The sequence below is a fragment of the Enhydra lutris genome, unplaced genomic scaffold, assembly GCF_002288905.1.
Source record: "Enhydra lutris kenyoni isolate GAN:26980312 unplaced genomic scaffold, ASM228890v2 scaffoldscaffold26, whole genome shotgun sequence".
NCBI lineage: Eukaryota > Metazoa > Chordata > Mammalia > Carnivora > Mustelidae > Enhydra > Enhydra lutris.
In genome coordinates, this window is record NW_019154110.1 from 6,795,687 (window position 1) to 6,816,660 (window position 20,974).

The 20,974-nt window shown below is 44.9% G+C and overlaps 1 protein-coding gene across 1 annotated transcript; it reads left to right on the top strand.

Annotated features, from left to right (window-relative positions):
• Positions 1 to 4,187: 4,187 nt before the first annotated feature.
• On the top strand, positions 4,188 to 20,125 carry LOC111151442 (ring finger protein 135; the record flags this gene model as incomplete). Its single annotated transcript, XM_022509445.1, is given in 5 exon segments — positions 4,188 to 4,598; positions 12,417 to 12,566; positions 15,327 to 15,489; positions 18,410 to 18,499; positions 19,107 to 20,125. Coding segments are annotated over 5 exon segments (1,344 nt in total), but the record flags the coding sequence as incomplete, so codon positions are not given.
• Between the last annotated feature and the right edge of the window lie 849 nt (positions 20,126 to 20,974).

A 20,974-nucleotide genomic window follows, 5' to 3' on the forward strand; every position in this document is an offset into this window, starting at 1 on the left:
GTAGGCGTATGTTTAACTTCATAACAACCTGTCAAACTGTCTTCCAGAGTGGGCCTGGACCCTTTCACATTCCCACTGGCAATGTGTGAGAGTTCTAGTTACCCTGCATCTTCACCAGCACTGGCTATTCTCAGTATTCTTAATTTTAACGGTTCCAGTTGTAGGGGTGTCCCTGTGGTTTTCATTTGCATTTCCCTATAGCGGCTGGTGACGCTGAACATCTTTTCCTGCGCTGATCTGCCAACCTTGTATCTTTGGAGAAGTAACATTGTATCCATGTCTCATTTTTTAAGAATTTATTTACTTTTTGAACAAAGATTTTCTTTATTCATTTGAGAGAGAGAGAGAATGCGAGCAGGGCAGAGGGAGAGGGACAAGCAGACTTGCCGCTGAGCAGGGAGCCTGACATGGGGCTCAATCCCAGGACTCTGGGAACTTGACCTGAGCCAAAGTTAGACACTTAACTGAGTGAGTACCCAGGTGCCCCTCATTTCTTAATTTTATGGTTTCTCTCCCTTTTGTTGAGTTTTGAGAGTTCTTTATACATTCTTGATATCAGTCCTTTGACAGACATAGGATGTGCAAATATTTCCTCCCAATCTGTAGCTTTTTATTCTCTTCACAGTACCAGTGAAGTGTTTTTAAGGCATGGAGGTCAGGTTTTATGACTCCCTGTTTTGTGCAGATTTTGGTTGGTGACAAAGTTTGGCATTAAAACTGGGGTGTTTTGGCTTATGTTTGGATGTTTTGAATTCATAAAAAGTGGAGTGGAACTGAGGATGATGTTTATTTAATGACCTCTCCTGCCCCTAACAAAACATGCTTTATCCCTGAAGGAATCTAGTAAGAGCAAACCAAAGCACTGGTAGATGTTAATGAGGGTCGTACCTTATTTCACCCAGTGCACAAATTCAGGATCTTGTCCTTTCCCATCTGACTTAACATTAGAACCCAGTGTCACAGGGATGTGTATTAACACATCTATTTTGTGAGTGTGTGTGTGTTTAAGACTTTATTTATTTTAGAGACAGCACACATGAGCTGGGAGGTGGTGGTGGGCAGAATCAGAGGGAGGGAGAGAATTGCAAGCAGACTCCCCATGGGGCACAGAGTTTGACTCAGGGCTTGATCCCATGACCACAATATCCGAGTCGGAGCTTAACCAGCTGAGCCACCCAGGCGCCCCTTAACACATCTATTTGAATTTAACAGTGAGGTCAGATTCTTTGGCAGAATATGAGTCTGACTTGCCTGACTGGTTTGATTTGAGAACTGGCCTTGCCAATTAGGTTATGTGGCAATATTTTGCATAAATTGGACAAGCTAAATCTGTAGCTCCAAATTTTAAAGAAAATGTATTTCAAACATAGAAAAGTATCTTTCCAAAAAAATTAGATTGACAAAGGTGTATTGAAATGAATAATATTATTCTAATTTTTCTAGCCCTTTTTGAGTATATCACGTTTAACAAAGTGACTCATAAAAGAGTGGTAATTTGATAATTTGATAAGCCTTGGTGAAGTCTTATTAGCATACCTCCCAGAAAATGAGAAAGTGAATACTTGCTTTTTTCTCTAAGTTTTTATTTATTTAATTTCTACACCCAACATGGGGCTCCAGACTCACAACCCCAAGATCAAGAGTTGCTTGCCCTTCCAACTGAGCCAGCCAGGCACCCCAAGAAAGTGAATACTTCTAATGATTTTTGCAATACAGTTAGTTTCATGTTCTTTGTTCTCAATTAAAATTGAAGGAAAATCTAACCAATCTGGTCAGCTGAGGGATTACTAAGAATTTCTGATAATGGATCACTATGTGATCTTTTTTGCTCTTCAACAAACCATGTGACACTGTTGTCATTTATATATGTGGACAAGGTTCCTCAGCACTAACATGTATAAAAACAAAAAAATAGGAATATAATTTATTACTGAACCTTGCTTAATTCTGTTGGTAAGTAATGTTCATCTCTCACATAATGCAATACGAAAATCCAAATAAAACAATTTGAAAATGGACAGAAGACCTGAATAGATTATTTTTTCAAAGAAGATTTACAAATGACCAGCGGGTATGTGAAAATGTGCTCAACATCATAATCACCAGGGAAATGCAAAACAAAATATCATTTGCTATAAGAATAGCTATCAAAAAAGACAAGAGATAACAAGTATTAGCCAGGATGTGGAGAAGAGGGAACCCCTGTGCACTGCTGGTGGGAATGTTAATTGGTGCAGCCAGTATGGAGAACAGTTTTGGAGGTTCCTCAAAAAATAATATAATCCAGTAATCTCATTTCTGTGTATATATCTGAAGGAAATGAATCACTGTCTCAAAGAGCTATCTGCACCCCATGTTCATTGCAGCATAATACACAATTACCAAGACATAGATATAGCCTATGTCTAGGTTAACAGATGAATGGATAAAGAAAATGCACACACACACACACCCTTCGAGGGCATGATGCTAAATGAAATCAGAGAAAAACAAATACTGTATGATCTCACGTGTGGAATCTGAAAAAGCTGAATCAGAACCACAGAGTACAATGGTGATTGCCAGGGACTGGAAAGGGGTGGGGAAAATGGGGAGATGTAGGACAAAGTATAAATTTCCACTTACAGGATGAATAAATTCTGGGAATTTATCGTTTGGCATGGTGACTACTGTTTACCCTTCTGTATATTTGAAAGTTGCTAAGAGCAGATCTTAAATGTTCTCAACAGCCTCAAAAGTAATTATGTGAGACGATGGAGGTGTTCATTAACCTTATTTGATAATCATTTTGCAACATATGTGCATTAAAAAAAGCATCATATTGTATATCTTAAACTTAGAGACAATGTTATATAGGTCAGTTGAGGTAGCTCAGCAAAGCTGGAGAAAAAAGTAATGTTCATCCACAGATAAATGCATTTTGTAAAAGAAACCAGCACATCAATCTCATTAAGAGCTGTAATTCCAATAAAAATTTTGACTTTTTGTTTACCAGTTATTTATATATTTATATTTGTTTTGATTGACTGTTAGTAATACGTTTTTAAATATTTATTTATTTATTTATTTATTTATTTATCGTTAGTTCATTTCAGCGGAGCAGAGAGATGGGGATTCTGGTCTCTGCCACTCAATTACTGCCGTGTAAACCTGAAAGTCCCCTCCGGGGAGGATGTGATGCTCTTCCAGCGCCAGCGTTTTCCTGCTGTAATGAGCTTGGGACTGGAGAAAGAGGAGAGGAGGAAGCGAGGGAGCCCAACCAAGGCACGCTACCTCAAGAAAACAAGACTTTCTAGTATTTTTGTCCGGATGCCTCTTGGGTAATGTGCTTTTAGCCAGCAGAGAGCAGTAAGAAGACAGGGGCACAGTTCCGCATTGTAACAACGGTTTGAAAAGTCTAGGGGTCACTCAACGTTGGCTGCGCGTTAGAATCCTCGGGGGGAGGTATTTACGCATCCCGGCGCCGGGCTCCCACCCCAGACGACGAAATCAGATTTTCTGGGAGTGAAGCCCCCAACGCCGGTATTTTTAAAGAGCTAAGTGCACCGGGTGTTCTCTAACCCTTTCCTACTTGTTGGAGTGCTGGATGACATCTAGTGGGCACCTTCTCATGAAAAAGCTCTTGAACCGAACCCTCTCTTTCTTCTGCTCTCAAGGGCTGCCGGGGTTGCGTTTTTTTTTTTTTTTTTTTTAAGTTTTTATTTATTTATTTGACAGAGAGAGATCACAAGCAGGCAGAGAGGCAGGTAGAGAGAGAGGAGGAAGCAGGCTCCCTGCTGAGCAGAGAGCCCGATGCGGGGCTCGATCCCAGGACCCCGAGATCATGACCTGAGCCGAAGGCAGCGGCTTAACCCACTGAGCCACCCAGGCGCCCCGGGGTTGCGTTTTAATGGGCCGAGATGGATGTGTGTCTGGGCCGGGAGGGAGGGCATCAAGCTAAAAGGTCTTTGGGATATCAACAGGTTCCTAGCGTTTGGGGGCGAGCTGATCCTCCGTGCAGGAGGCCGTGACACCGGCCCGCTCTCACCTATGGTGCCCCGCGCCAGGCGCGGGGAGACTCAAAGTCTGCTTACAGAGGAACACGAGACAGGAAGGGTGGGCCGAGGCGGGGAGAGGAAGGCCGAGGGAGGAGCCGAGGAGACGTCGCGGCTGGCGGGCGGTCCCCGACGAGGCCCTGACTTCCGCGTCCCGGCGTCCGGCGGCGCGGCCTGGCCACTATTGCGGATATGGACACCGGCCCGGCCGTCCCCGTGTGGCTGGCCGAGGACGACCTGGGCTGCACCATCTGTCAAGGGCTGCTTACCAGGCCCGCCACGCTGCCCTGCGGCCACAGCTTCTGCCGCGACTGCCTGAAGGGCCTGTGGGCCGCGGGCAGCGCCAGCCCCCGGCGCTCCTGCCCCACCTGCCGGGAGAGCACCCCGGCTCCGCTGCACCTGCGGAAGAACACGCTGCTGCAGCAGCTGGTGGACAAGTACAGTCGGGCGCAGCGCGAGCTGGGGGCGGGTCCTGACCCCGGCCCCGCCCCCGGCCCCGCCCAGGGACGCGCCCTTGGCCCCGCGTCTGCGCCTGCGCCCCCGCGTCGCACCGCCCAGCTGCCGGTAGGGAGGTGCAATGCGCTGCCCTCGCGCCCCACCGCGCCCGCGCGTGCGCGCGGTACCTGCTCTGCCCTACTGGCCCGGCTTGCCTGCTGTCTCGCCGGACCGCTGTCACTCTGTGCACTCCAGCTCTTGGGAGAGTTGGCCTAAGTATGAAGAAGCGGGGGGGGGGGGGGCAGTTTCCTGACATCCCACCAGCCTGGCTGCTCCTTGGCACGTTCCCACTCCTTTCCAGTCTTATCGCTGTCTCTTTGAACGTTCTTACACTGGGGTAAGATAGAGCACAAAATTAGCCATTTCAGCAGTTTTTATGTGTACAATTTAGTGCCATTCGTTATATTCTCAGTGATGTGCAGCTCTCACTTTCTACCGATTATGCAGTAACTTCTCATTCCAACTCCCTGCAGCCCCTGGTAACCTCCAGTTAGTTTTCTGTCTCCCTGATTTCCCTACTCTAGATATTTCATATAAGTGGAATCGTATAATATTTGTCCCTTTGTGTCTGCCTTCTTCCACTTACCGTAATGTTTTCAGGGTTCATTCATGTTGTAGCATGCACCTGAATTTTATTCCCTTTTGTGGCTGAATACTGTCCCATTGTATGGATGTACCACATTGGTTTATTCATACACTGGTGGGCATTCGGATTGTTTCCGCCTTTCTGGTGACTGCGAGCGATGCAGTCAACATTGGTGTGCAAGTAACCAAGTTCTTTTCAGTTCTTTCGGGGAAATAACCTAGGAGTGGACTCGGTGAGTGGTATAGGAGTTCTATGTTCAGCATACTGTGGAACACAGCTAAACCATTTTCCACAGCATCTACGACATTTTACATTTCCACCAGCAGAATTGGAGTTGCCGATTTTCCACATCCTTGCCAATACTTACTATTCATGTTATTTTGATTCCTTACCCCTACCACTTTGTTTTTTAGGATAGCCTTCCCATTAGGAGTGAAGTGCTTTGCGACTGCGGTTTTGATCTGCATTTCCCTGAGGATTGACGGTGTTGACTGACTACCTTTTCATGTGCTTATTGCTCATTTTTATATCTTCATGAGAGAAATGTTTATTAAGGTCCTTTGCCTATTTTTAAAAATGGGGTTGTCTTTTTCTTGTTGAGGTTTTTTTTTTTTTTAACATTTTATTTATTTATTTGAGATAGAGATTGAGGAAATGAATGGGAGGAGGGGAAGAGGGAGAAGCAAACTCCCTGCAGAGCCTAATGTGGGGACTGGATTCCAGGACCCTGGGATCAGGACCTGAGCCCAGGGCACTACTGAACTGACTGAGCCACCCAGGTGCCCTTTCTTGTTGAGTTTTAGGAACTCTTTATAAATTCTGGATACTAAACCCTTATCAGATATATGGCTTGCAAATATATTCCCCCATCTTATGGGTTGCCTTTTACTTATGAGTTAACTTTTACTTTGGTGTCCTTTGATGCCTAAGAATTTTAAGTTCTGCTGATGTCCCGTTTATCTGTTTCTTCTTTTATTTCTCTTGCTTCTGGCATCATATCTAAATCCAGTGCCGAATTCTGAGATCATGAAGATTTTCCCCCATATTTTCTCTTAAGAGTTTTATGGTAGGGGCGCCTGGGTGGCTCAGTGGGTTAAAGCCTCTGCCTTCAGCTCAGGTCATGATCCCAGGGTTCTGGGATCAGGCTCTCTGCTTAGCGGGGGGCCTGCTTCCTCCTCTCTCTCTGCCTGCCTCTCTGCCTACTTGTGATCTCTGTCAAATAAATAAAATCTAAAAAAAAAAAAAAAGAGTTTTATGGTAATAAGTCTTGTATTTAGGTTGGTGATTTATTTTGGGTTAATGTTTCTATATGGCATGAGGTAGGGGTCCGACTTTACTCTTTTGCATGTGGAAATCTAGCTGTCCCAGCACCGTTTGTCGAAGAGACTGTTCTTCTCCAGTGAGTGGATTCGGCATCCTTATAAAAAGTCAGTTGGCAGGGTGCCTGGGTGACTCAGTGGGTTAAGTCTCTGCCTTTGGCTTAGGTCATGGTCTCAGGGTCTTGGGATCGAGTCCTGCATCGGGCTCTCTGCTCAGCGGGAAGCCTGCTTTCTCCCTCTCTCTCTCTCTCTGCCTGCCTCTCTGCCTACTTGTGATCTCTGCCTTAAAAAAAAAAAAAAAAAAAGTCGGTTGGCCATAGATGAATAGGCTTATTTCTGGACTCCTAATTCTATTCCTTTGGTTTTTTGGTTTATCCTTAGGTCAGTCCCACATTGTTTTGATTACTATAGCTTCATAGTAAATTTTGAAATCAGAAATTCTGAGTCCATCTGACTGTGTTCTTCTTTTTCAAGATTGTTTTGGTTCGGTGGCTCATTTGGTTGGACAACTGCCTTCGGCTCAGGTCATGATCCGGGAGTCTCGGGATCGAGTCCCACATCGGGCTCCCAGCTCCACGGGGAGTCTGCTTCTCCCTTTGACCTTCTCCTCGCTCATGCTCTCTCTCACTGTCTCTCTCTCAAACAAATAAATAAAATCTTAAAAAAAAAAAAAAAAGATTGTTTTGGCTCTTCAGGGCCCCTGCAATTCCATATGAATTTGAAGATGATGTTACCATTCTGCAAAGAAGGCTGTTGGAATTTTGAGAGGGATTGCATTGAATATATAGGTCATCTTGGGCATGACATCTTTAACAATATTAAGTCTTCTTCCCCAAAATGTTAAATATCTTTGCACGTATTTAGGTCTTTTTAACTTTCTTTTAGTTCCAAAAAGTTTCTGTAGGTTCCAAAAATAAAAGTCCTTTCATCTCCTTGGTTTAATTTATTCCTAGACATTTTACTCGTTTAGGTGCTGCTAAAAATGGAATTGCTTCCTTAATTTCCTTTTTGGATAGTTCACTGCAGGTGTATAAAAACACACTTCCTTTTGGGTGCTGATCTTGTGCCTTTCAACTTTGCTGAATTCATTTACTTGCTCTAGTAGCTTTCTTGTGGATTCTTTTGGATTTTACTTATAAGGTCATGTCCTATGTGAATAGAGATCATCCTACTACTTTTCCAATTGGGATGCCTTTTATTTCTTGTTTAATTAATCTGGCTAGAATTTCCAGTACAATGTTGGGTAGCAGAACTGACATCAGGCATGCTTGTTTTGTTCCCTATCTTAGGCAGAAAGCTTTCAATCTTTCACCATGAAGTATGATGTTAATTATGGGTTTTTCATAAATTCCCTTCATTGTGTTGAGGAAGTCCCTTTCTATTCCTGGTTTTCTGAGTGTGTGTGTGTTGTTGTTGTTTATCATGAAAGGTGTAAGATTTTGTCAAATGCCTTTTCTGCATCAATTGAAATGATTGTGTGTGTATGTGTGTGTGTGTTTCCTTCATTCTGTTATTATGGTCTATCAGATTGGTTGTTTTTTCTTAAATTAACCTTCCGTTCTTGGGATAAATTCCACTTCGTCATGCTGTGTTATCCTTTTAATATGCTGTTGGGTTTAGCTTGCTAGTATTTTGTTAAGGATTTCTATATCAATATTCATAAGGGATATCGGTCTGTAATTTTCCTTTTTTAAAAATTTTTCTTTTATTTTTTCAGGGTTCAAAGATTCATTGTTTATGCACCACACCCAATGCTCCATGCAATACATGCCCTCCTTAGTACCCACCACCAGGCTCACTCATCCCCCCACCCATCTCCCCTCCATAGTGTCTGTAAATTTTCTTGTGATGTGTTTATCTAGCTTTGGCATCAGGGTAATGCTGGCCTCACTGAGGAGTTAGGAAGTGTTCCATCCTCTTCAATAATATGGAAGAGTTTGAGAAGGATTGGTGTTAATTCTTCTTTAAGTGTTTGGTAGAATTCACCAGTGAAGCCATCTGGTCCTGGACTTTTCTTTGTTGGGGTTTTAGTTACTGATTCAATCTCTTTATTTGTTATACCTCTGTTGCAATTTTCTATTTCTTTTTGAGTCAGTTTAGGTAATTTGTGTTTCTAGAAATTTATCCATTTCAGGTAAGTTATCTAATGTGTTGGCATACAAAGTTCATAATAGTCTTTTAAATTTTATTATGTGAGGTCAGGTGTGATGTCTCCAGTTTACTTTCTTTCTGATTTTAGTTATTCATGTCTCCCCTCTCTCTTTCTCCCCCCATTTATTCTTCTTTTTAAAATTAACATATAATATATTATTTGTTTCAGGGGTATAGGTCTATGATTCATCAGTCATACACAACACCCAGCACTCACCACAACATATACCTCCCCATTGTCTATCACTCAGTCACCCTATCCCCCCAGCAACCCTCAGTTTGTTTCCTAAGGTTAAGAGTCTCTTATAGTTTGTCTCCCTCTCCAGTTTTGTCCTGTTTCATTTTTTCCTCCCTTCCCCCATGATCCTCTGCCTTGTTTCTTAAATTCCTCATATCAGTGAGACCATATAATAATTGTCTTTCTCTGATTAACTCATTTCACTTAGCGTAATGCCCTCTAGTTCCATCCATGTTGTTGCAAATGGTAAGATTTCAAATTTTGATGGCTGCATAGTATTCCAGTGTGTGTGTGTGTGTGTGTGTGTGTGTGTGTGTGTGTGTGCGCGCGCGCGCGCGCACCACATCTTTATCCATTTATCTGTCAGTGTACATCTAGGCTCCTTCCATAGTTTGGCTATTGTGGACATTGCTGCTATAAACATTCGGGTGCGCGTGCCCCTTCAGATCAGGACATTTATATCTTTGGGGTAAACTTCACCCGGTAGTGCGATTGCTGGGTCGTAGGGCAGCTCTATTTTCAACTTTTTGAGGAACCTCCATGCTGTTTTCCAGAGTGGCTGCACCAGCTTGCATTCCTATCCTCTCTTTTTCTTTATCAGTCAAGCTAAAGATTCATTGAGTTTGTTGATTTTTTTCAAAGAACCAACTTTTGCTTCATTGATTCTCTCTATTGTTTTTACATTCTCCATTTTATTTATGTCCAATAATTTTTATTATTTCCTTCCTCCGGTTAGCTTTGGGTTTTGTTTGCCCTTTTATCCCCTAGTTCCTTAAGGTATAAATTTCAGTGATTGATTTGAGATCTTTATTATTCCTCTTTTTTTTAAAGATTTACTTATTTATTTGTTTGTTTTTAATTTATTTATCAGAGAGAGAGAGGGCACAAGCAGGGGGAGCAGCAGGCAGAGGCAGAGGGAGGAGCAGGCTCCCCCCTGAGCAAGGAGCCTGATGCGGGCTCAATACCAGAACCCTAGGATCATGACTTGAGTCGAAGACAGCTACTTAACTGACTGAGCCACCCAGGCATTCCCCCCGTAATATTCTTTTTTTTTTTTTTTTTAAGATTTTATTTACTTATTTGACACACAGAAGCACAGCCAGAGAGGGAACAGAAGCAGAGGGAGTGGGAGAGGGAGAATCAGGCTTCCCGCTAAGCAGGGAGCCTGATATGGGGCTGAATTCCAGCCTGGGATCATGACCTGAGCTGAAGGCAGACGCTTAACTACTGAGCCACCCAGGGCCCCCCGCCCTGTAATATTCTTAAAGAGAGTTGAGGTCACGTTGAATAACCAGGTTATATCCTCTTTCTTTTTGTTTTAATTAATTGAGTTTATTCTTTAGAGTAGTTCTAAGTTTACAGAAGATTGAGCAGATAGCATGGCAAGTCCCCATATGCCCCACACAGTTTGCCCTATTATTAACATCTTACATTAGTGTGTTACATTTGTTGCAACTGATGAATCAATATTAATACATTATTTACCAAAATCCATAGTTGAGTTTTGCATAGTGACTGTATTGTAGCCAATGAGGTTTGTCCAAGGCGTGATTATTGCCAATTGAAACTAAAACCCACAGTTGATATTAGGGTTCACTCTGTGTTGTACAGTTCTTTTTTTTTTTTTTTTTTTTGATCACTTTTTTTAAAAAATTTTATTTATTTATTTGACAGAGAGAGATCACAAGCAGGCAGAGAGACAGGCAGAGAGAGGGCGGAAGCAGGTTCCCTGCCAAGCAGAGAGCCCGATGCGGGGCTCGATCCCAGGACCCTGAGATCATGACCTGAGCAGAAGGCAGAGGCTTAACCCACTGAGCCACCCAGGCGCCCCTCCTCTACAGTTCTATAGGTTTTGACAAACACGTGACCTCATGCAGCTACAGTTACGGTGTCATACAGTTTTACTGCCCTGAAAATCCCCTGTGGTCCACCTCTTTGTACCTTCACCCCCACCCTTGGCAACTGCTGATCTTTTTACTGTCTCTTTAGTTTTGTTTTGTTTTGTTTTCCAGAATGTCATATAGTTAGAATCATACAATTTCTGGACTTTCTGGGTACTGTTCTTTCACTAAACAAAATTATGGTTTGTGGCTTGGTAGCCCATTTCTTTTTATTTCTGAAAAATATTCCATTACACAAATGTACCACAATCTATCCGTTCACCTTTTGATGGGACATATCGGTTACTTCCATTTTTTTATGATAATGATTAAAATTGTTTTCTTCTTTTTTATTATAAATACAACATCGTCCCTCAGGTCTTTAAAACTCTTCGCTAATGTTGCTTATGGTGATTGAATATACTTCCCATTGGCTGTTAAGTAAAAACGATTGTTTTTAGATGGCAGGATATTGGATGATTTAAAACATTCCCTCTTTCTCATGCTCTGCAGTTTTTTTAGAGTTTATTTATTTATTTGAGAGAGAGAGAACGAGCAGGGGGAGGAGCAGAGGGAGAGGGACAAGCAGGTCCCCCCACCACTCAGCGGGGAGTCCGACACGGGGCTCGATCCCAGAACCCTGACATCATGACCTGAGCTGAAATCAGATGCTTAACCAACTAAGCCACTCAGGTGCCCCTCATGCTTCGCACCGGCCTAAACATCCCCAGAACCTATTTACTACTCTTGAGCTCCTTGGAGATGTCTCTGATCTAAACTCACTACAATGAGTGTGCATTCCTTTAATGAATAGAAAAAACAATGTACTTATTCTTTTAAGTTTTTAATTTGCCCCAGCGCCAGGATAAGGGCTCCTTTCTTTAGTTCCAGCCACCTGAATATTTAGGAGTGGGGCCTGGAAATTTAAGAGCAAATGGTGTTACCAGTGGTCGGCTACCTCCCTCTCTAAAGTAGCCCAATTATGGCTTCCAGAACACATGCTGCTTTGAGGAACATCAGACTTCTTAGAGATACAGAAGGTCCTGGGTCAATTCCAGTTTTTGAGGTCCTAGCATGATTTTAAAAATGTAAAATGTCAAAACAAAGTTATAAAAACTCTGGTTTATTGACAGTTGGTTGATGAACACATTGTATTTCTGTGACTCTGTATAGAACCCCTTTTGGAGGGAATGCAGTGTTCACCATTGAAGTCTGGTCCCCACCTTCCTCTGATGAGTGCCACCAGGTCTGGAAGTTGTTGCCAGAATGTTGGCTGCAGAATTTCCACTTCCAGCCAGGCAGCCGAGCAGATCAAGGTCTTTAAGTGGGGTTGTGTAGCTCTCTAGTCTGAGGGTCCCTTTAGATGGGGAAGATGTAGGGGCACCTGGCTGGCTCAGTCGGAGGAAGACCGTGGGACTCCTGATACGTAACCCCCGGTCAGCATCTCTGCTCTGACTTCTGTTCAGAATGAGCCCACAGGTCCCTTTAGGCTTCATTTTCACCCCCTGCCCCCAGCCTGGGGATGGGCTCTGGTTCCCTATTACAGCTACCGGACAGTCAGCAGGCATGCAAAAGCTCTGGGACATCTACCTCCTTGTCCTTAGGACATTTTTGTCACTCTGTTGCTTGCTCCCTTTATGCAGTGTTGATAGCCCCCTCTGTCGAGAGCTGGGTCCTAGGTCCAGCTCTGGGTTCTGCTTTCTTCTTTTAAAGGCCGCGGCACAGAAGAGAATCATAGAAGTTGTGCGCGAGCTGGCAGAGTTGACAGAACAGCTCGTAAACATTGTCAAGAGTCTTCAGAGTCAAAGGGACGTCCCTGAATCTGGACCAGACAATGACAGGAGGACCCTGAGCATGAGCATGGTAGGCTCAGCCCGGAGGGGAAAGCGGGAAGGCGTGTGCCGGGGACGGGGCTAGGGACAGCTTCCAGCTGGAGCCACGGAAATATGTTGGGAGTTGAAGGATGCAATAAGTCTTCATCTTTTACCATTTTCTTACTGTCACACATGGATGACCGGAAGTGCGATGCTTGAGGTGAGGTAGGGGAGCTAACAGTGGGCCAGGTTTTCATCCTTATCTCTGCATCTAACCAGCTCTGAGATTCCCCAGGGACATCTATGCAAATCCTGCAGACAGTCTAGTCTCCATCTTCACTGACCTTTCCTTGGCCTTTGACCACATCCTCATTCCTGGAGCTTTCTTTTCCTTTAGCTTCTGGGACCAGGGGTCTTCTGACCTTCCCCTCTTTCTCTGGCTGCTCCGTCCCCATCTGTCTTGCAGGCTCACTCTCTTTTCCTCTCCTCAGCAACAAAATGCCCAAATCCCTCAAGGCTGAGGGGTACATCCCTTTCTCTTTCCTGCTGAGTCGTTTTCCCCACACCATGGCTTTAATTATCCACAAGCACAGCTCCAGCCTGGACCCCTCTCTGAGCTGTGGTCTGCTATCTTCCTTCTCACCTTTCCCTCTTGCTTTCTCAAAGGCACTTCCCAAACTGTTTCTCCTCTGGGAGTTCCTGTGACTGGCCCTGTGATCCTTCTAAGGGCACAAACTGGGAATCATGTCACCCCCTCCCTCACCGGCCTAAACATCCCCAGAACCTATTTACTACTCTTGAGATCCTTGGAGATGTCTCTGATCCAAGCCTCTCATCATTTTTTTTTAATTTAAGATTTTATTTATTTATTTGAGAGAGAGAGTGAATAAGAGAGAGAACACAAACCGTGGGTGGGAGGAGCAGAGGCAGAGGGAGAAGCAGGCCCCCCACAGAGCAGGAAGCCCAAGGAGGCAGGGCTCCATCCCAGGACCCTGAGACCATGACCTGAGCGGAAGGCAGCCGCTTGAACGACTGAGCCACTCAGGTGTCCCAAGCCTCTGATCATTTCTTGCCTGGATTGCTGCAATAATTAATTACTCCACTCTATTCCCACTGGTCTGCTCTCCTCATGGTTGTCAGAGTGACCATCTCAAACATAAATCTGATTTACAACATCTCCAGTGACATCCGCTTGTGTGGGATTAAGGCCCAAATCCTACAGGGCCCTGTAGGACTCCCTCCCTGTCTGCCCCCCCTTCGAGCCACAGCCATTCTGGCCCCTGTCAGCCCCTCTAGGGTGTCCTGCTTCTTCCCACCACAGGGTGCACTCCGAGGAATATTCTTCTTTCGCCCTGTTACCTAGATAACCCCTGGTCATCCTTCAGACCCCAGCTGGATCATCACTTTCTTGGAGAAACCTTCACTGATTTCCTCGAACAAGTCCTGTTATTAGAGGCTCTTCCGATTCCACCTGCAGCAGTTACCACAGCTTGCAACTCGATAAGGATGGGCTCCATCATTTATTCATGTCTGTTTTCCCTCTTCCCCTGCCTGGGACTCTAACCTTCATTAGGATAGAGACCTTGCTGACTTTCGTTCTTTTGTTCACTCTTGTATCTCCAGGCCTCGGAAGAGGCTTGCCACATAGTAAGTGCTCAGCAAATACCCAGGAGTCTTCAAGGGCTGCAGGGTGTTGCGGGGAGGAAAGCCTGAGAGTCTGACTCTCACACTTGACGTTGCATTCGTCTGATGTGAGGACTAAAGCAGCTCTGGTCTGAATAAGTGCTCAAGCGGTGGGAAAATGCAGGATGATAAAATTCACTGTAGGGATTTAGTTCACTCTTGTGAGCTCTAACTTCTTTTGCAAGAGGGGGATAACCAACTTACCTGGGAAGGTTGTTATACAAATTAGAAGTGAGCCACGGGAAGTACTCTGTCCGTGGTGCCTGCTACTTTACTCTTGGTAAGAAGAGTGGAAAATTGAGTATGCAGAGTTGGGAAGGAATGTCAGGGGCCAAAGGTGGCAAGGTGGGAGCAGATGAGAGGCTCTGTTGGGGAATAACAGGACCCGAGGTTAAAGAAAGTCAGGGAGCATGTGCTGGCAGCCCCAGAGAGCTGGGAGAGCCTGGATGCCCAGCCAGATGTCTATGCGGGCTCTTGAGAGGAGAGGTAATAGAATGATAACCTTCTGGGGAAGATTATTCTGGCCTCTGTAGCTGATCTTAGTGACTGTCTGTATTATTTATTTTGTAAAGCCCCTAGAGGATGGGCTTGCAAATTTTACTACTTTTTTGGATATTACCTAAGAAATCTATATTCATTATAGAAAAATACTAGAAAATGCATAACAGTTTAAAGAAAACAAAGGAACATCTTCCATAACCCTACCACCCAGAAATTACCACCCCCTTTTTTTTTTTAAAGATTTTATTTATTTATTTGACAGATAGAGATCACAAGTAGGCAGAGAGGCAGGCAGAGAGAGAGAGGAGGAAGCAGGCTCCCTGCTGAGCAGAGAGCCCGACGCGGGGCTCGATCCCAGGACCCTGGGACCATGACCTGAGCCGAAGGCAGAGGCTTTAACCCACTGAGCCACCCAGGCGCCCCAAATTACCACCCCTTTAATATTTTTCCTGCACGATGTGTTCTTCCAAACTGCTTTCAAGGCATATAGTTTGAGGGCCTAATTATGTTTTTAAAAATCTGTGAGGAGGTAGAAAATTATAGATGGCAGAATTAGAATATATTATTTGATGAACAACTTAGGAGACTTTAATTATTTGATTTGTTTTTAATGATTGATCAATAGTCTTCTTCTGGTGAGATGGACCTTTCCTTGGCTTCTTCAAAACCAATGACTTCCAATACACCTGAGAGAAAAACAAGAGACATTCTGCATCACCTAGAAGAAATCCAGAAAAAATTACGGGAAAACTTCACATGGAAAGAGCCCCTCGAAGAACAGATGCAGGGTGAGTTGGTTTTACTGGGTGAAAGAGGATTGGGGCGCCTGGGTGGCTCAGTTGGTAAAGCAACTGTCTCCAGCTCAGGCCATGATCCTGGAGTCCTAGGATCGAGTACCACATCGGGCTCCCTGTTCAACAGGGAGTCTGCTTCTCCCTCTGACCCTACCTGCCTTCTCTTCCTCTCTCTTTCATTCTCTCAAATAAATAAAAAAATAAAATCTTAAAAAAAAAAAAAAGGATTAAATATGGAAGTTGGCGGAAATGACCAAAACAATGACAAATGGCTTTGTGGGTTTTTTTTAAAATTAACTTATAATGTATTATTTGCCCCAGGGGTACAGGTCTGTGAATCATCAGTCTTATACAATTCACAGCACTCACCATAGCACATACCCTCCCCAATGTCCATAACCCAGCCATCCTATCCCTGCCCCCCACCCCCCAGCAACCCTCAGTTTTTTTCCTGAGATTAAGAGTCTCTTATAGTTTGTCCCCCTCCTGATCCCATCTTGGTTCATTTTTTTCCCTCCCTCCCCACCACAACCCCCCGCCCTGCCTCTCAAATTCCTCATATCAGAGAGATCGATAATTGTCTTTCTCTGGTTGACTTATTTCACTTAGCATAATACCCTCTAGTTCCAACCATGTTATTGCAGATGGCAAGATTTCAGGTGTTTTTGATGGCTGCATAGTATTCCATTATATATATACACCACATCTTCTTTATTCATTCTTCTGTTGATGGACATCTAGGTTCTTTCCATAGTTTGGCTGTTGTGGACTTTGCTGCTATAAACATTTGGGTGCATAAGCCCCTTCGGATCCCTACACTTGTATCTTTAGGGTAAATACCCAGCAGTGCGACTGCTGGGTCGTAGGATAGCTCTATTTTCAACTTTTTGAGGAACCTCCATACTGTTTTCCAGAGTGGCGGCACCAGCTTGCATTCCCACCAACAGTGTAGGAGGGTTCCCCTTTCTCTGCATCCTCTCCAACACCTGTCATTTCCTGACTTGTTATTTTTAGAATGGCTTTGAATTTTGGGGCTAGGATCCCAGAGCCCAGCTGTGTTATCCCTATGCTATTGTTAATGAGGATGGGGTGGGCGGAGGTGTTTTTGTGCCTGGATATATGTTTTGGATATGGCTAGAGGTATGATGTCACCTAGGCTTTTTAAAGGTAGAAACTCATTTTCTGAGACCTCTATATCCAGAACCTAGACCTGATTTTGCTGCTCTGAGGAGATTCAGAAACAGACTGCTTTTTATGTTTAACTATTAAATGTCTTTGTTTACAAAGCATGTTACTTTGTAAATTGTCCTTGATAAGTTTTGTTAAAATGTCATCTCTGGTGGGTATGCTAATAGTAACAGTAACAATGCAGAGAAAAACCTCTCTGTCCTGACTTCCGAGGTTCTGTATTATAACCGTCTTCACACCTGACCCTCAGATACAAGCTCTGGGCTCCCTCCTTTCTGCCTCCTCCTCTCGCCACTGCCAGCTTTATATACTTTAGAGACATATTGCTTATAACTATTTTTATGTTTAAATGATGTTGCTCTGCTTAAAAAGTTACTTTTTATTTAGGTGGAGAAACATTATCTCTTGGGAAAAGTTTCTCAAGGAATCAAGTTAGAGCACGGTTTATTAGTTGTCCCAAAACCTGAGAAATACATGCCCTCTTGGCTTCTGTGCGCCCCTAAATTCAGACTGGGTTCCTTAGTGATCTTAGTTGCTTAAACAAATTTAAAATCAATATTTAGGGGCGCCTAGCTGGCTCAGTCAGTAGAGAATGCCACTCTTGATCCCAGGATTGTGAGTTTAAGCTCCACATTGGGTGCCGAGAGTACTAAGAAATAAAATCTTTAAGGGGCACCTGGGTGGCTCAAGTGGGTTAAAGCCTCTGCCTTTAGCTCAGGTCATGATCCCGGGGTCCTGGGATCAAGCCCTGCATTGGGCTCTCTGCTCTCTGCTCTTCTCTCTCTCTGCCTACTTGTGATCTCTGTATGTCGAATAAATAAATAAATAAATCTTTAAAATAAATAAATCTTTAAAATAAATAAATAAAATTATTTTTAGATTTTGGGGTTAAATTTGAAATTTTAAATTCAGGGGTGGCTGGGTGGCTCAGTTGGTTAAGCAGCTGCCTTCGGCTCAGGTCATGATCCCAGGGTCTTGGGATCGGGTCCCTCATTGGACTCCTCGCTCAGCAGGAAGCCTGCTTCTCCCTCTGCCTGCCCCACCACCTGCTTGTACACATGCTCTTGTCTCTCTCTCTCTCTCTCTCTCTCTCACTAATAAATAAATAAAATCTTAAAAAAAAAAAAGAAAATTTAAATTCAGAAATCAAAACAATATAAAAGCATACAGTGAAGGTCTCTTTCCCACCCTTGTCCCATTTTCCTGTTGCCCTGTCTCAGTTAACCGTTTGTATTAGTTTCTTGAGTGCCCATTCAGAATTTACTTATGGAAGTTAACAGTTTAAATAAAGCACTGATGGAGGGGGAGGGGCGGTGGTCGTGGGTATTCTGGGTGTTAGGGTGCTGTGATCCCTGGAAGTGTAATTTATTTGATAGATAGGTACCTCACACTTACTTCCTCTGTAGCTGGCACTCTGCTTGGTGCTTAGAACATAAATATGAACAAGGTCTCTACCGGCAAGGAGGTTAGGGCTTATGGGGAAAACGGGCAGTTAAAAAAAAAAAGTTTATGGTGAGAACATGAGTCTGCACATACCTGAGCTGGGAGTTGTGCCTGATCCAAGTCTGCCCCTAAAAAAATGTGTGAGGAAATTTGATGAAGCAGACAAGCCATGTTCCCTGACCATGACGTTAGGGTATCCTTGTATTTGCCTTTAGTTTGTTTATTTATTTATTTGTTCTTTTGATGCCACTTTTTCCCCTTCCTGGTTTTCTGAAACCCTTAGTGGAACTCCAGGAAACTCCCCATTCCACTTCATGCCCGCTGCCTGGCCAGAGCCACCCAGCCCCCGAGAGGGCCTCCCGATTTGCTCAGTGTAAGTATGTGGACTGCGGACACTTGGGCTGGGCCTGCCAGTCCCCCTCCCTGCTGCTGGGCCTGTTCCTTTCACAAGGGGATCTGATTACCAAGACAAATGGGATTGAAGACTCCCAAATTCCAGGCTATGCTGAGTGGGATTGTGAGACAGCTTCTTGAAAGAGGCCTAATGGGGAAGTAAATATTAAGATGGAAAAGGGGTATTGTGATGAGAACAGCACCAGGGATGTGTACAGAAAACTGCAAGTGGACCTACCAGTTTTAATGCCAGTGTGAGTAAAACTTTATCACACCCAAAGATACAAAGCTGCCTTTTTCTGGGGTGCCTGGGTGGCTCAGTCAGCTAAGTGACTGCTTCCAACTCAGGTCAGGATCCCAGGGTTCTGGGATGGAGCCCCCCTACATCAAGGTCCCTGTTCAGAGTGGAGTCTGCCTCCCTCTGTTCCTCTCCCCTCCCCCTTCCTCTCCCCCTGCTCCTACTCTGGTTGTCTCTCAAATAAATAAATAAAATCTTTAAAAACAAAACAAAACAAAAAACCCCCAGAAGCCCAAAGCCGCGTTTTGCTTTTAAAGTGAGCCCATCATATCCTTGTTCTTTTCCTCAGGGGCCATCAGTCCAACCTTTGACCTTCGCAGCCACTCCTGCAGCCTAACGGTGTCCAAGGATGGCCTGGCGGTGACTGTGTCTCACTGCCCACAGACCCATCTCTGGAATCATTAGAGGTTTGTGACCTGCCAGGCATTATGCTCCCAGGCCTTTTCTTCTGGGTGACAGTACTGGGAAGTGGACACTCAGCGTTGTAGCCATTGGGCAGTTGGGGTGGCTTCCTGGGGGATGAAGCGTACCCAGATCCTGGGAAGGACCAGCGACTCCTGCTGTATAGAGTGGAAGGGGACGGGCCAGCTCTCTGCATGGCACATGGTCGAGGAGACTGTCCTCAGCTCAGACAGACCTATAGTGGTGGGCATCTGGCTGGACCTGGAGGAGGGGAAACTTGCCTTCTATTCAGTGGCTAACCAGGAGAAGCTTATATATGAGTGCCCGGTCCCAGCCTCCTCTCCTCTGCACCCCGCCTTTTGGCTCTATGGCTTAAATCCTGGAAACGCTCTGACTATAAGGCCAGTAAATGTGTAAAGTTTCCCTGGATGTCAGAACCTGGTGGTCCTGGCCTTTCAAACCAGGCCGTTGACAACAGTCCCACTTCCGGAGCTAATGGGTGCGCCGCAAAGGGCTAACTGCAGGCTTGGGATGGGCAGACTGCACGTTCCTGAGAGAACATGGGCCCTTGACTGGCTCCTGGGAGGCACCCCCTAAGCCCTTGGGGTATCCTGGCTGATAAGAGTGTTGTTGTTTACCCGTGGCCTTGGGCCAGGAGGTATCAGTTTGACCTCTGGAGGGGCTGGAGACTAAAGCCTGCCCCTGTGACAGACCCACGGGAAAAGCCTTGGGCACCAAGGCTGGGGGGTGCTTCCCTGGTTGGGAGTCCCCTTGTACATTGTCACTAGGAGAATTCACATTGTCCTTGTGACTCCACCGGGAAGGAGAGTAGGTGTCTCTTGGCCTGTGTCCCATGTGCCTTTTTCTCCCACTGATTTTAATCTGTATCCTTTTACTGTAATAAACTGTAGCCAAAACTACAATGGCTTTGTTGAGCTCTCTGGGTCCTTCTAGGGAATCACTGAACCTGGGAGTGGTTTTAGGGGACCAACCCCCCAACATGGGGGCAGGTTACCCATTGCCGTGGAATACTACTACCACGAATGCAGAGGTTTCACACAGCGCGCGGCTGTTAGCTCAGTTCCTGTGCCCCAGGCACAGTCTGACGACCAACCTCACCAGCTGTAGTCAAGGGGTCACCCGGGGCCATGGTGGCATCTGTAGCTCAAGTGGGGAAGGTTCTTCTTCCAAACTCACATGGTTGTTGGTGGCGTTCAGTGCCCGGTGGGCTGCCAGACGGACAGCCTCGGTTTCTTGCTGGCTGTTGGCCGCAGGCCACCCTCGTTCCTTACCCCATGAGCCTCTGCAACGTGGCTGCTTACATCCTCAGAGCCAAAGAGGAAGAGGAGATCTCCACCCCAATGAATATTAGGTCTTGTATCATGTAATCACACAAACATACTCACATACATCCTGTGGCTTTTGCCTTATTCTGTTAGAAATATGCCGCAGGTCCTGCTCATGCCCACTCAACAGGGAGGGATTAGGGAAGGGGAGGAATACCAGGAGGTGGGGGCGCATGGGGGGCCCCTTACAGTGTGGCCAGCACTGCATGTCATTTCATACTCAATTTCCCTGTATTTAAAAACCGTTTTATTACGTAACAGAACAGATACAGAAAACTCCATAAAACACATGTGGAATATAATGAATTATCCTATTCTGAACACCCCTATTAACTACCCCTTAGGTCAAGAAATAAAATCTTCCTATGCCCCCATAGAAGTTCCTTCATGTGCCTTATCTCAGTCCCAT